This window comes from Hyperoodon ampullatus (assembly GCF_949752795.1).
Source record: "Hyperoodon ampullatus genome assembly, chromosome: 14".
NCBI lineage: Eukaryota > Metazoa > Chordata > Mammalia > Artiodactyla > Ziphiidae > Hyperoodon > Hyperoodon ampullatus.
In genome coordinates, this window is record NC_136927.1 from 5,605,955 (window position 1) to 5,621,659 (window position 15,705).

Here is a 15,705-nt window from a genome sequence, read left to right on the forward strand (position 1 = left end):
TCCTCCTGCCCGCTCACTGCCACCACATGCACAGTTCCTTCAGTGACAGAAGGAACAGCACTGCTCTGAACCCTAGGCACATCCGTGGAGCACTCACAACAGCCCGTGGGCTGGGAGCTACCATCACGACCCCATTTTCCAGATGAGGAAACTGAGGCACAGAGGAGTTAAGTGACTTCTCAAGGCTATTCAGCTGAAAGGGTCAAGGATCAGGTCAGGATTCAAACCCAAGCCTGGCTCCAAGGGCAGCTCTCAAAACCCACAGCTTCAGAACAACTCACACCCTATTTCAAAGGTTCCCAGACCTGAGTATTTTTTGCCATCTGCCAACTCCATCATTATTTATGTAACATCTTTCCTTGGATTGGTTTAAATGAGCAAGAGAAGTGTTCAAAGCCGCTCACTGTGGTCGAATTGAGCCTTCCTCTCATCAGGACGGAGGAGAACTGGGGCGGGGTGGGCGTGCTTTTCTTCACGCTTCAGTGTTTGGCTCCACGTTCAGAACCACCTGCCCCAGGGTCCAGCTCCCTCTCATCCTAAGTCTTTCTCTCCCACTCTTGACGCAGCCCTGGTGGAACAGAAGTGACGGGTCAGACTTGAGAAAAGGTCTGCCCTCTTCCCTGATTCACGCCTGATTTCCCTTGGACCTCGGCACTGGCTTTCAGCCCGAGTCTTGTCTCCAGAAAAGAAGTTCTTTCCTTTCCAGACTCAGAGCCCCGCTCACATCGAGGCAGCCAGTGCCAACACACGAAGAACCCCAGAGGCTCCCGCGGGCCGGTAGCCCTGGGCAAGAGCGGTCTGAGGCCCCAGTCCAAGGACAACCAGCAGGGAGAATGGGGCTGTCGGCCCAGATGGAGCAAAAGAATCCACCCTCCCAGGGGCCCAGAAACCTCGCTCCAGCTTCCCAGAGGAAGTTTAACTGGATCTGTTGATGGGAAATCGCCAGGCCTCTACCCCATCCGGACCCCCACCGTTCCCAGGTTCAGATGAGGTCCAAGACAGACACAGGGGGTCAGGAGACAGAATGAAAGGCCAGGCAGGCCCCCCAACCTGGCCCATTGCCCCTCCTCTTGTACCCACAGTGACCCCTCCCGCCTCCAGGGCCCCGAGGTCCCCAGAGCCCCTCCAGCACATGCACTTTCTGCTCCTCAGGGCCCCGCAGTCACACCAGGACTCCACAGTCCTTAGGCCCACCTTGTTCCGCAGCCATCCCTTGTCCCTCCTAGAGGCCACCTGGAGCCCTCAGGCACTGACCTCTCCTCCCCAGCTGGAATCGCGGTTAACATGTGTCTGCTTGTCTTGGAGGTAGGTCCTGGAACACATGGCCCTGGTCAGTGGAGGGGTGCGATGTCTGCACACGGACCTACAGGCCTGTCACCAAGTTAGCGCCACAGGGCAGCCCGCCGTTTACACCTTCACCGCCTCCAAGATTCCACAGCACATCTCGCAGATCAGACACTGCTGGGTCCAAACCCTGTTTCTGGCATTTCCAGCTGGGTGAGCCTGAGAGCCCCCTAAGCTCGCTGGCATCAGGTCCCTCACTTTACAACCCAGGGTGACCGGGAATCCAAACTAAGATCATAAGTGCCAGTGGCCCACACAGCGGGGGCTGCCCCAGCCTTAGGGTCAGGGCCAGGGTTAGGGTCCGGGGACCTGGAGGACAGCCAGCCCGTGGCTGGCTACAGGGAGCCCTCCTGCGAGCGGGTCTTGGGCAGCAGACGGAAGGGTCCAGCACGGTGGGCACGGGGGGCTACATGTCAGCCGAGCATCAGGGTGGCCCTGCAGGGTCTCAGGGCTGCCTGCCGGGCTGCTCCTTCCAGGGGCCTTGATTTTCCACCTCAGCCGGAAGAGGAAGTGGCCAAGGAGGGAGCGGGGAGGGCGGAGGAGGGGCCTGGGGTGACAAGCACCCGAGCAGGCCTCCGTGCTGCCCCGGAGGGGACCCAGCGCAGCCACAGCAAGGCTGTCGGCCCCGCTCCCACCACCAGGTCTGCAGCTACCAGAAGCTGAACCACACAGCTGGAACAGAAGCACCTCCTTAAAGACGGGTCCCCCAGGGGCCAGCGCCCTTTCCCTCCGCAGGCCGCTGCCCCTCCACCTCCCACAGTGCAGCCCCTCCAGCATCCCCTGCACAGCAGAAGGGAGTTCACAAAACGCAGGCATCCAGCTCCAAGGGAGGCATCTGTTATGTGTGGTCCTCCAGCTAAACGTCCGCCAGAGGGTTCCCAGAAAGGGCCCTGTCAAGGAAGTTCGACTCTCTGTGGAGGTCATTCCTGCTGCAGTCCCAAGACAGGGCCATTGTAAAATGTGAAATTCCAAGAGCCTCAGCTTGCCCCAAAGAATGAGAAAGAAAAATAAGTGTCACGTATAGAAAGATTCAAAGCACTTGCCAGCTTCAAAATCTGGAGCCAAGTCTTAAAGGAAAGTTAAATGCTGGTTTAAAACCAGCTCCATCCAAGTAACCCAGAGCTCCTACCGGATTCTGGGAGCCAGCACGGGGATTCCTGACCAAGTTTTGTGATCGAAGTTACTCAGAAGTCAGCAGGGGACACTGCACACAAGCCTGGCAGCCACTAGCTTCTGGTGCCTCCACCGAGGAGAGCCCACCGACAAACCCACTTACCCTGCCTGCCAGGGGCCCCTGTCCTGGAGCCTCATGGTCACCGGCCCTGGTTCACCCCAAAGCACCCCACCCTCAGCCTCATTATGTCCGTTAATGATCCTCCCCCTCAGTTGCCCTAATATTTTGATAAAGGAGTTTGCTCACTGCAAACTGTGGTTAATCTGGGGGTGAGAAGCACCAGGTGCAAGGGTCGGGGGCTGCCTTTTAGCGGGCTCCGAACTGTTCTCCTGAGGCGAGGACCTCTCCCTGAAAACCCCACCCGGCCCTCCCGGCCGCAGCAGCCGCAGGGCCACCTGCGCCCCTCCCCTCGTCAGACCTGAAATCCACTACTGACCTCCCTTCACCTGCCCCGACCTACAGCCAAATCAGACCCGCATCCTCCCAGACCCAGGTCTGGGCTTTCACTCCCCTGTGCTGCTCAACACCCAGCACCCAGTGGAGGAGAAAACAGAGTCAGAGAGCTGGAGATTTGCTCCAGGTCACACACAGCTGGGGACAAAGCGGGCGGGAACACAGGCCTCCGCCCACCCCGCCGCCTCACCCCACAGTGCGCTGGCCGGCCCTGCCCTCGGCCTCCATCCTCAGGCCTCCCCTCCTCGGCCTCCCGAAACCCAACCCCCCAACGGCGTCCCAGCAACTTCCTGCTTCCTCCCGCCGGAGCCCACAGGGCCCTTCCGTGACCTTAACAAGTGGCCACGTAAAGACACCCGGGGCCCGGGGCACAAGCCAGCTTCTCAGGAGGTGCCTCCAGGCTTCAGAGCTTGCGGCACCCTCTGCCCAGGGTTGCTGGTGTGGCTGCCCCAGACGGAGGGCCACCCCAGGGGCTGGGCCCCATTCTGTATTCTCAGTGGGCCCTCCATGCTAGGCACCAGTAACACCCAGTGCCTGGTCGGCTGGCCCAGGCAGGAGGCAGCCTCCGCACCGGCTGAGGGGCTCTGAGGCAGGCAGCGGGGAGGGGGCCTGCCGTCCGCTCTGCGCCTCTGGGTAGGGGCTCTCCACTGTGCACGCCCCACCGCAAGAAGGCCCAGCTGGAACAACTACAGAAATCCCCGCCTCTAGGGCTGGACCCACAGTGGAAACTCCACTCGGCTCACGTGTGGTCACACGGCGGGTGCCAGGCCTGCTCTCCCCGCTGCAGCCCAGATGCCCAGCTCAGCTGCACAGCCTGGCCATGACCACAGCAGCGCTGCCCTCACGGCAACCCGCGTTCACAGAGGAGGGCCAGGCCAGGGCTAAAACCTGCTACAGATTAATTAAAAGGTCACATCTTAGATAAATAACAAGGGCCTACTGTAGAACTCAGGGAACTATATTCCATATCCTGGGATAAACCATAACGGAAAAGAATATGAAAAAGAATATGTATGTGTATGACTGAATCACTCTGCTGTACAGCAGAAGTTAACACAACATTGTAAATCAACTCTACTTCAATAAAATAAATTTTTTAAAAACTTTTTTTTTAAAAGGACTCATGTCTGGACCCCTGCTCAGAGAGCCTCACACGGGAGATCCCGGTTCGGAGCCTGGTGAATGCTCTCAGGCTGCTCCCTCCTCTGTCCGAGCACAGGCACCCGCCACTGAGAGGTCCTGAGCACAGGAACGCCAGGACCAGCCACAGGGTCTGCTCTGTTCCACGCCCTCTGCCCGTCCCCAGCTTGGAAACCCCTGGCCCAGAGCCCGGGCTCCAGGCAGGCAATGGTCTTGAGCCCCCACACCACCTGCCTAGAAGACAGGGATTTGTGTTTGTCCACATCCCCATCGCCAAGGGCCTCTAGAATCTGTCTGCTTAAACTGAATGTGAAGGACCCTCTTGCGAAATCAGCACGTGGACGGCTGGAAAGAACTGCTCCCAGTGCTATCTGGCTGCACAGCCTCGGGGAGTCACCCAGATTATCTGTGCCTGCCTGGCGTCTGCAGCCCTGGCCTCGGAGGCCTCAGTCAGTGCCAGGGGGCCCAGGTTTGCAGGCCTGCTGGCTCGCTGGGGAGAACAGCTCCCTCAGTTCGGTTCTGAACACACTTCTGGGCAGAGGAAGTCCGGAAATCGGCTGGGCGGCCCTCTGGCCCTGGCTCCGGCCTCAGGTCACAGGCTGCCCTCTTCCCCGGGAGACACGTGCAGGCCATCCCAGGCTGATCCCAGACAGCAGTGGTCCTGCCCCTTCGCCTCCCATCGGGGAGGGAGCACCGCGCCGGACGGACAGAACCCCAGCCCACGAGGCTGTCCTTCTCCCAGAGCCACGCAGCCGGCGCCAGCATGAGGCACCCCACGCGCTGCCTAGCGGGCCCCCGAGGCCTCAGCCCGTCTGCCAGGTTACGCCTGGGAATTGCCGCCAGCCAAGCAACAATTGCAGGTGGGGTGGGGCCGGGATGAGGACACTCGGCTGCCCAGGGGTTCCCAAAGCTGGTCCTGCCAGCCCTCCCCCACCCTAGGGAGGTGCAGCTGCAAATACACCCCAGGGCTCAGAACCTTGAAGACAGCAGACAGCCCACCCCCAGGCAATGGCCCGACTTCCAGAGCAGGAGCAGGGCGGTGCCTGCAACCCAGGAGAGCGGCTCAGGGGGATCCTTGAACACCAAGAGCAGGTGGTAGACACGTGCACGTTTAGGGCGTGTGTGCGAGGGCATGTGCAACACATGTGGACCCACATATCACTAGGGCTTGGGACAGGAGTGGGTTCACGTTACAAGCTCTCTGATGATTCTTCAGAAATGCACCTCTTCAGAAGAATTCAGCAGACTCAGGAGGGAGAGGCTCTGTGCACCTGAGGACTGAGATGGGCCCCCCAAGCTTAGGACAGAACAGGCAGGCGTGGTCCCTGGGAATCCACCTCCAGCACCCCAGCCCGTGAGAACCACATCCCCACGCAGTTTCCTTCAAGGGCTCAGACCATGGGTCTGGAACTTGGTCTTCAGGTCACCAAGGCCTGTGACCATCCTGGGGCACCTTGGGTGCCACCATGTAAGACACTTGGCAGGAATGTACTTTATTTTAGTGGCAGTTTGTATGCTGGCAGGATGACCAGCACCGAGCGTAGGCAGCTCTCCTCTGAGACAGGAGGAAGAAAATCTCATGTCAAAAACCTAACATGACCAGGAAAATGATGAATTCAAGTCCCTCAAAGACTAGCTGCAGGGGCTTCCCTGGTGGTGCAGTGGTTGAGAGTCCGCCTGCCGATGCAGGGGACACGGGTTCGTGCCCCGGTCCGGGAAGATCCCACATGCCGCGGAGCGGCTGGGCCCGTGAGCCATGGCCGCTGAGCCTGCGCGTCTGGAGCCTGTGCTCTGCAACGGAAGAGGCCACAACAGTGAGAGGCCCGCGTACCGCAAAAAAAAAAAAAAACTAGCTGCAATTACAGACAACCGGTTCACACACTTCTCTTTTCCCTCAAACAGTAAAAACAACAGTCACCTGGCACTAAGACCGGCTGAAGTTTGTAAAACCATTTCTTCAGGCTGAGCTTGTTTATTTTTAAAGAGAGAATAATAAATTCTTTGCCTGTACTTATAGGTTTATACCTTGCCCGGGGCTGCTCTGCAATGGAAATGAAGTTGTTCTTTGTTTTAACAAGCTGGCTGCAGCCCTGAGACTCGCCCCGAGTTACAAACACACACTCAGCAGTCCAGCCGAGCGGCTCTCAGAAGCCTGACTCAGCCCAACCCCAGTTCCGGGTCCCGGTCCACGGGAGGACCGGAGAAAATTAGCCCATAGCTGAACTCCCCTTACCTCCTCCACCCCCACCCATAGGGACTTAATCTACTGGACAATCACACATAGATCAAGTCGGGCCAATAAGGGTGAAGAACAGCGGAGCAGCTTGTCCGTTAGAGCAGTGCCCCCAGCTACAGTGTGCAGGGCCCGGGGGTCCCAGGCCACAATGCTGCTGATGTGTGAACCCCATGGAGTCAGGAGGGTTATCTGTCCAGGGGACCCAGGTCAGTGCAGTGACTGGCAGTAAAGGCTGGGAGGGACTGTGACGGCGGAGGGGTATTGGGAACAGGGGAGGGACAAGCAAGGCAGGGCGCGCTAGGAACCACAGGAGATTAACGAATGTCACTTTGCTCCATCCAGAAGTTCAACTGAACACAGCTTCCCCAGGCTTGGTGCACTGGATCTGTGATAAAACCTGCATCTGAAAAACAAGCAGGAAACCAGGGGGTCCCCGGGGTCGGGACCTGCTCCTCCGAACCCTCCTCCTGAGATAGCGCTGTAAAGGTAAGTTGAAGCTTGAGCAAAGGGGTTTTCCCGCAGGGATGCGGTGACAGACCAGAGACCTCTGAGCAAGGCAGTCCCGGGAGGGGGCAGGGCTTTGAGAAGGCCAGCACCTGCCCCCAGACGCCAGGTCCGCTCAAACCCCCCAACACACAGGCTTGGTGTACAGAATACGTGACGAATTTATTTAAGGAGTCACAGATACAAATATCAGGTGTCGTCCCTTTTTGTTTGTTTTGTTTTAGCCCCTTTTTAAAGACAATTTTATTTTTTGTGCCACTGTCATAAGCACACTAAGAGAGGCTGATTTGAGTTACCCCAGCGTGTACTTTATTCAGTCCATGTTCATGCTTACTTTTCCTGAGACCAGAGAACATTTCCCAAGTGGAAACATGGCCCCTGATACTCATATAATCCCCTGCCCAGAACAGGTCACAGTCACACGGGACTGCACCAGGAGTCTGCCCTGTGCCTTGAACGTTTGTCATATTTGTTTCTGAGGACCCAGTTCCTTCCAGGGGAATCGGAAGACAACAAGTATTGCCCAGGTAGGCAAGGAGGCCGGGGCTCCTCCTCTCAACAGCCCAGCAGCAGCGTTTGGTGCTGACGTCCAGCGCGACAGAGGTGCCCTCCCTCACGGGACACATGGTACCTGTAGGTGATCCTCACTTCAGTTCCAGGCTCATCCTGCTCCCAGATCAAAGCGATGCTCTCCGGGGACTTCCGAACATGCTGATCCAAGCAGTTGACTGCACAAAAACAGGTTCATAGACATTACACTTGGTGCCACTGGAGTCAGAAAGGGGAGGGTCAGGTTTGCAGTGGTTTGCGCTGCTCTCACTGGGGTGGACCCTTCCCTCATCAGAGGCGGGTTTCTACTTCCTCGCAAGGAGAAGGGTGATAGAGCCCGCAGAAACAAGGTGGTCACTACACAAAGATGACCTCGCAGGTACAGGTGACCCCTGGGAATGCTCTGAAGCAGGTGCTTCACACCAGGAGTCCCAACCCCGGCCCCCACCCAGGCGACCCTGACCCGACTGGCCCCGTGGTTTTCAAGGCTCCCTGGCGGTTCTAACGTGCGCAGCCAGGGATGAGCACCACAGGCTGGGCTGTGGGAAAAGAAGACTCGATGCAAACAGGGCACTCCGAATCAGTGCGCGTGTGCGGGGTGGGCTCTCGTGTGGTGGAGGTGCGATCCAGGACAAGGGCCCACATCCCTTCTCAGGTGTCCAGCCAGCATCCTGCCCCAAGAAGTGATGCAATGATGGCAAAATGCCTTGCTAGTTTTCCGGGAGGTTCTGCTCCCTTTCCCTCCATTACCCAAGCTCAGGTCACGTGACTGCCCGCAAAAACAGGTCAGTTGTGCTGGTCTACCGTCAACCTGAAGATTAGTAGGATCATGTTCATTGCTAACCTCCTATTCACTACCACTGGCTGGACTTCAAGGTGAGCTTGGCTGTGGCTGGTTTGTGCCAGAGCCCCTTCCAGCCGGCCCTCGTGGCCTGTCTTCATTACACACTTCCCCATCAGCAGAGGAATAAATACCACAAACAGCTTTGGGGGCAGCAGCCACTGCTCACCTGGTCTTCAGGGTCACCCTCATGTCCAGGTACATACATTTTTCTTTTTTGTTTCTTTTTGGGGCAGTTACTATCTTCTCCAAATCAATCTCCTCCTACATAAATGGGAGATGCACCCAGTGCTGCATCTAACTCACAGGGCTGGGTCAGAATCAGATGGAAGGCAACGCTGAGGTGCTACCACAGGAATACAAGGTCAACTACCACCTGATAGTCACCCTGCTGCGAGTTACTACAAATACTTCCTGATGGAAAACCATTCTGACAAAAGTTATGGGAGGCCCTCCCCATAACAAACCATGTGATTCCCATAATCCTTAACAGGGTGAACTCACATGAAAACATTTACAAACTTTAGCTTGTGTGTGTGTGTTTGTGTGTGTGTGTGTGTGTGTGTGTGTATGTATCACATTTTTCCCTCTCAAGTTATTTTATCTGTCATTTACTCTTACAAATTAAAAAGTTTCATTTCAACTTTCTGGCTCCTAACAAGTATATAAATTATACCTCAAAAAATTTAATAAATAAAGATAGATGTCATGGGAAAAATTACTACTTACACAGGAAAGTTCTTTGAATTGCTAGAAAAATAGATGAGAAAAAAATGCCAAGAAAATAGAAGAGAGGAAAGCAAGAAGACAAACTGAGAAGGGGCTTTGGTGGCAAAACGTGGATTTACACGGTAAACCCAACATCAATGTGTGTGTCAGTCTGGTCCAAAGTTTAGAAATCAAGGGTTTTCACACTAAAACCACAGATTTCTGGCTTCTCTTGAACAAGCAGCAGATGAGGCCCTACCCTCGCCTGGCAGCTGAGGCGGTGACCACCCTCAGCAGGGGTGGGTCCCGTCCCCTCCCCTCACTGGCCGTGCCGAGTCTGCTGAGGGCCTTCCTGCCTCGGGGCCTTTGCACAGTTTCACCCTGCCCGGGGTGCACCGTCCCACCCTCACCACTCCTGCCCTTCATGTGGTGCCCACCCTCCCACAGGTCCCAGCCTACACGGCCTCACTCTGTTATGGAGCACTTCTCTTCCCTTGGACCTCGTGCCTCCCAGACTCTTAACTCTTCCTGCGATGTATCCAACTTGTTGCCCCTCTGTGGGCAGGGGCCAGATGCCCTGTTCCTGTTTGGACACCTGCAGCCTGACCCAGGGCTCAGAGCAGAGGAAGCACCTAAGCTCTGGATGACGGATGGACCTCCCAAGTCCCTGAGCTGGAGGGCAATGTGGGGTCCAAATGACACCAGGTTGGCCCCATGCCCAGTGGAGGGAACAGACCTCTTCTCGTCTTCATGGCTTAGTCCCTCAAGAAGTTTTCTTTTTGGTCTGAATTAGGGCTTCTAAATTCCCCAGGATCCCCAGAGGACTTATGAGCATGTAGCGAGGCCCCACCCTAAGTCTCTGACTGAGCAGGTCGGGGTGGGCCTAAGCATTTCACTTCTACCAAGATCTGACATGATGCTGTGGTCCAGGACCACGCTCACACAGGCGGACATATGCACACATGCACTCACGTCTACCTGGTATGTATATTCCCGATTCCAGGGGGGCTTTCTTTTTCCAGTGGGGACAGGAGTAATTAAAGACTCTTGCGAGCTCTGTAAGACATCTGGCCACGTCCCCACTGGATGGCAGCCTGGGGTCATGGTTAAAACCATGCTCTAGAGCCAGGCCGCTGTCCAACCACTCGCTAACCGCTAACTGCAGACTCGCTTGTTTATCTCTAAACAGCACCGCTAAATCTCACTCTCCTAATCCATGGCGGTGGAAATGGTTCCAGACTCTAGGAGTCACGGTAGTAATTAGATGCCACTGGAGTTTTCCTGCCATGGGGTCAGATGGTGTGGCTGTGTCCCCAAGGGAAACACAGTTCACAGCTGCCATGGACAACACTCAGATGACACAGCGCCCAGAGAAAAGCACAGTGCAGGGTCTGGGGCGACGTGGCTCTACAATCCCAATGTGTATGTTGGCTCTTAACACGTATGCATGGCTCCCGCTATTGCCGCAACAGCAGAGAGAAAAACAAAAGAGGAAGGAGAAAGGGAAGGAAACTCTTAGATCCCCCATTTTTAAAAAAGTCTCGACCCAAAGAACTGGGCAGTGGGACAAGGAAATTTCCTTTCCAAGTATTTCCAAGAAGAGTTGGGCAAGAAGAGAGGGCAATTTAAGGCTTGGCTCAAACTGGACCTCTTATTTCAAGCCTTTTCCAAATTTCACAGCACACAGTGATCTCTCCCCCCAACCACACCATTCAGCGCTCACTCATCTTCCCAGCTCGCTAAACCCTCCCCCATCCGGGTCAGAACGTCCCCGAAGGCAGAGACCACGTCCCTAAGATTCCTTCAGCACGGGAGGGGGGCAGGGGTGGTGGAGCACACTTCCTAATCCTCCCCTGAGCAGCTGTAAAACCCTTGAGAACGTTCCCCAGTGTGGACCTGCTCCTTTACTGACCTGTGGTCCGTCTCATTAGAATGCAATCTCGGGCTTCCCTGGTGGTGCAGTGGTTGAGAGTCCGCCTGCTGATGCAGGGGACGCAGGTTCGTGCCCCGGTCTGGGAAGATCCCACATGCCGCGGAGCGGCTGGGCCCGTGAGCCATGGCCGCTGAGCCTGCGCGTCCGGAGCCTGTGCTCCGCAACGGGAGAGGCCACAACAGTGAGAGGCCTGCGTACCGCAAAAAAAAAAAAGAATGCAGTCTCCGAGGCACTGGGGCATTTTCTGCACCATTCACCACCAAACATGAGTTGGAGCCTTTATTTCCACATCTGTACAAGGGGGCCACCAGACACTTCATGTTGGTGTCACAAGGATGAGGGGAGATGAAGCATCATCTCATTCACCTAAGGGCAGGTCTGCACCCGGGCCTGGCACGGCTCTGCAAGCAGGTAAGCTGGTGTGTGTGGTGGGTTTGGGTTTGTTTTTAAGAAAAGGTGACTAGAGGGTCATCATTTCCATCATAAACATGTACACACAAAGGCAGGTATTTTCATTCAACGAACTCTTGCTGGTTGTTTAAATGCATCCCTGCCCCTCCCCACTTTACAGAAGTTCAGTTTCAATCCAAAGAGATAAGGGAGTTAATATTCACAAAAGAATTCACAATAGGTTTTCTTTAAATAGAAAACCTCCTTGGTACAATTTGAGGTATTACAGCAGTCACAAAAATTGTATTTGCCAACTTTCCAGAAGCACCTGGTATTTAAAGTAAGTCGCGTCTCTAACAACTGGGGAGGATTCAGACTCTTCTGAGGGACGCTCCTTCTGAGACCTGAGGTCACGTGTCCACTTAGAGTTCCTTGAGGGACCTGAGAGAGCTACTTCAGTCGCTGGGAGGAAATGCAACGCGGGAGGCAGGCTCCTGCCATCTCAGCGTGTCTGCCATCTGAATTATTCGAGGCACATCCTCAAGAGGAGAGAGCTACAGCAAAATGGTTTCCATTGCTGCAAGGAATGTTCCCAAAAGCGTCCAAGGAATCTCTGTGTTCAATGCTTAGTTAACAACAGTGTCTCTATACCCGAGCTTGAAAGTAAGAATAAACACACTTGTTTTTTAAAATCAGACTCAAAGGAGAGTTTAGTTTTGTGTTTTGAAAGCAATGCGTCACTACCCTCCAGTTCTGCACTTGCAACTTCCTGACACCTCGGAGTTTATACCCAAGGAGCAAAGACATCTGTTGAGCCCTACAAGGGAAAGAGCCAAACTTCAAAAGCTGGAAAGAATCCTTTTCAGAACGTGGCACTGCAGGGGGTGTTGGCTTTACCTCCCCCACCCAGGGCCTCTGACACCACGACCTACCCACCCCTACAACAACGGCCTGGCTCTCCCAGGATCCAAGACGGGCTTTCAGAGCCATGTCAGCCACCTGTGTGCCCTCCCCAGCCTGCTTCCAGGAACAGGCTGATCAGGTGGAAACCCCCATGGTCCCATTCAGAGGAAGCACAGCAGGCTCAGCAGCACTGGTGAACACCAGGTTCAAGGTCACAGCCTCCTCCCAGGATTCATTAGTAAATAACAAAGGCCAGTGATGGGTGCAAGGAATGTTCTAAAGACAGTGCAGAGTGCTTTAGAAGTGTTTTCTCATTCAATGGTAATAGCAGCCCCAGGTGTCCCCAGGTCACCTGCTGCTGGTCAGAAGCCTAGCAGCCTCTGCCTTGGTCTCTGGGACCTCTGGCCGCCAACGACCCTGGGCCTAGTCACCATTCTGTGAGAAGCCCCTTGTAGGTGCTTTGGGCCACAGCTCCAGCTGAGCCCAGCCTGCAGTTCAGGCCCCAGCCTTGGGAGTGAGCAGCACGGAGATGACTAGAGTCATGTAGGTGACGGGGAGCAGAGACAAGCCACTGCCGGCCCTGTCCAAAGTCCTGACCCATGGAATCCGGGAGACTAATCGAATGGCAGCGAGAGGAACTGGAACAGAATTCAGTTACGCACTATTCTCGTGTTACAGAAGAGGAGACGCACGAAAGAACAGTAAGGGGAGAGAGGGAGGGATAAATTGGGAGATTGGGATTGACTTACACATGCTACTATATATAACATAGGTAACTAATAAGAACCTACTGTATAGTGCAGGGAACTCTATTCAACACTCTGTAATGACCTATACGGGAATAGAATCTAAAAAAGAGTGGATATATGTATATGTATAACTGACTTACTTTGCTGTACGGCAGAAGCTAACACAACATTGTAAATCGACTATACGCCAATAAAAAAATTAACTAAAAAAAATAAAACACACGGCAAGACTTTAAAAAAAAAAGAAGAACAGTCGGGGAAAACAAGGATTCAAACCCAGGTGTGACTCCAAAGACACACCTGGAACGGCTCAACTGTACAGAACCACCCACAGACTCTTTTTGTTTGTTTAACAGAGTTGTCTCTGTTAAACAGTTCCCAATTCTGCCCACTTTAGCAGGTTGGACATAGGTCAGTGGTTCTCAACCTCAAGTGTATATCAGAAGCACCTGGAGGACCCACCCCTGGGTTTCTGGTTCTGGCCACCTAGGATGGGACCTGAGAACTTGTATTTCTAAAAAGTGTGCAGGTCGTCCTGATGCTACTGGTCCAGGGACCACACTTTGAGAACTGTATGTACAGACCTTCCTGAAGGGGTAAAGGGAGTTTCAAGCAATGCTCCTTTGGAACAAGCCATCATCACACGATCGTCACACAGACAGATCACGCCAAAACACCCTACCCAGCCCACAACTTTCTAGTGGCTCCCAGGGCAGCCATGGCTTGGCCTGGTCCTTTTTCATACCATCACCTCGGTGATTTGCAGACACTGGCGAACAGCAGGGATATTCCTGACAGATGAGTGGGTTGCATACACATTTGAGGTGAGAATGCGGCTGAAAAGCTGTTTTTCTACAAGGCAGTTTTCTGAAGTTCAGTTTCTGGCTAAGGTAACCATAAAGGAGAAATAAGTGAAGAAAAAGGGGCACAAGAGTTGCTTGCTGCTGCACCCTGACCCTGACCTTGACCCTGACCAAGTGAGGCTCAGGAGGCCCTTGCTGCCTGTCCAATATGTCTGTCGTTACCCACCGCCCGCCACCCCACCCCACCCCGTCTTATCTGAGACTGAAAGGCGGCACATGTTCAGAGCCAACCTTGAATGTCGCGGCAGCCTCAGGCCTCCCAAGTCCAAGGCAGCTTCCAAAGGAGCTGCATCCTTCTGCGCCGAACCTCTGCACTCCGCTCTCCCCCATCCAGGGCGCATTCCGCCAACCCTGCAAACCTAAGGGTTTGGTTTTTTCCCAATAGTTCAAGGTCACTTGCTGCTGACTCAAGTTTAGAGAAAACACTTCTCTACTGAGTCATTTTTATTAAACCAGCAAAGCAATATACCATACGAAAAAAAATCTGGTCCGAAGTTCCCTGAAGTTTCTTTGTTTGAAAAATAACTGCAAGATACTACCTATAATTCTATGACTATTTCTGAATTTCACAAGTTGAAATCACTACTACTTACTGCTCACCAATAAGTGCCGGGCCCGTTCCATCCCTGTATGTGCCTTGGCCTCACAACCAGTCCCTCAGGTGGGCATTACTGCCTCCGGTCTACACAGGAGGAGACTGAGGCTCAGAGGAACAGAAAAAATGGGCCAGTAAATGGTGGAGCCTGGGAGATTCAGACCCCACTGCCCAGTTCAGGCCTTGGCCACCAAGACCTACAGATCCTTTCCTTAAACACCCCCTAGACCCCACCTATCCCCAGTTACCCCCTTCCTCCTCGACAGGCTGCCCCTCTGACCGCCCCACCTGGCTGCCCACACCCCAGGCCTAGCCTGCCTGGGTCCTCCCTCACTTCCTGGGCCTTCTCCACTTGCTGGGCAGGGAATGGGTGCAGTGCACCCTTTCCCACCCCACCCCAATCCCAAATCTTGACAAAACAGTAGTGGATCCAATCTCAGCAGAGACCAGAGGACTGACTGGCGGTGGAGCTGGTTTCTGGGATCTCAGTCGCACGAGGTCTAAAGCCAGCCCCGTGGGTCTTGGGGGCGAGGGTGAAACTGAGTATTGGGAGGCCCCACCATTGCCTCCTTCCCGCCCGCGGGCTGACTCCCGCTGCCGGCCGGGCTTCCTCCGCCCCGCCACCCGCCACGGCTCGATTTGTTTACACGAGCAGGCGGGTCGCCGGCCGGCACCCGGCGGTGACATCGGCCAGAAGCTTTTCGGTTCTGTCTCCGGCGGCGCCGGGGCGAGAGCAGGTAGTCCTGCTCCTGGCGCCCCTCGCCGCCTCCAACGCGGCCCGGCGCACTCGCCGTGCGGGGCGGTGGGGGCCCCAGTTAAACTTGGGGGACGCCGGGTGCCCGAGCCGGGACTGGGGAGTCGGGCCGGGCCGGGAGTCCCCGGGGCTAGTGGTTGGGTGCGGGGTGACTGCGCAGCTCGCCGGGGGCGAGTCCCGAACGCTGAGGAGGGAGCTTTTGGGGACCCCGCCGCCTGGGCTCGGGGTCCCTTCGGGCCGCGTGAACTGGGGCGCCCCGGCCCCCAGGCCCACTCACCGGACACGTTTAACTGGCCTCCCAGGAACCAGCCGATCCTGCCGCTGCGGAAGTCGCAGTCGCTCACAGTGTGGTAGGGGGTGTCCCACACGAGCACATCCCGCGCCAGCGGCCCCCAGAAGGCGGCCGGCTCGCGGGCGGCCAGCGCGATCCGCTCCTGGTACGAGCCGGCCCGCGCGGCGGGGGCGGAGGCGCTGCTCCAGAGCCGGGGGGCCGCCAGGCCCCGCGCGCCCACCCCGCGAAGGCCGCCCAGGAGCCGTACGACACCGCGGCCCAAGCAGCGCGCCGCCAT

General features: G+C 55.6%; 1 protein-coding gene across 1 annotated transcript in view; it reads right to left on the minus strand.

Annotated features, from left to right (window-relative positions):
* The window catches only part of ACSS1 (acyl-CoA synthetase short chain family member 1), a gene marked incomplete at both ends in the record, with an annotated part of 41,332 nt that extends 25,627 nt beyond the window's left edge, over positions 1-15,705 (minus strand). Inside the window, 2 exons of the mRNA XM_079718738.1 lie at positions 7,483-7,579; positions 15,414-15,705. Coding sequence (XP_079574864.1) covers positions 7,483-7,579; positions 15,414-15,705 — 389 coding nt within the window. The remainder of the gene's footprint in view (positions 1-7,482; positions 7,580-15,413) is intronic.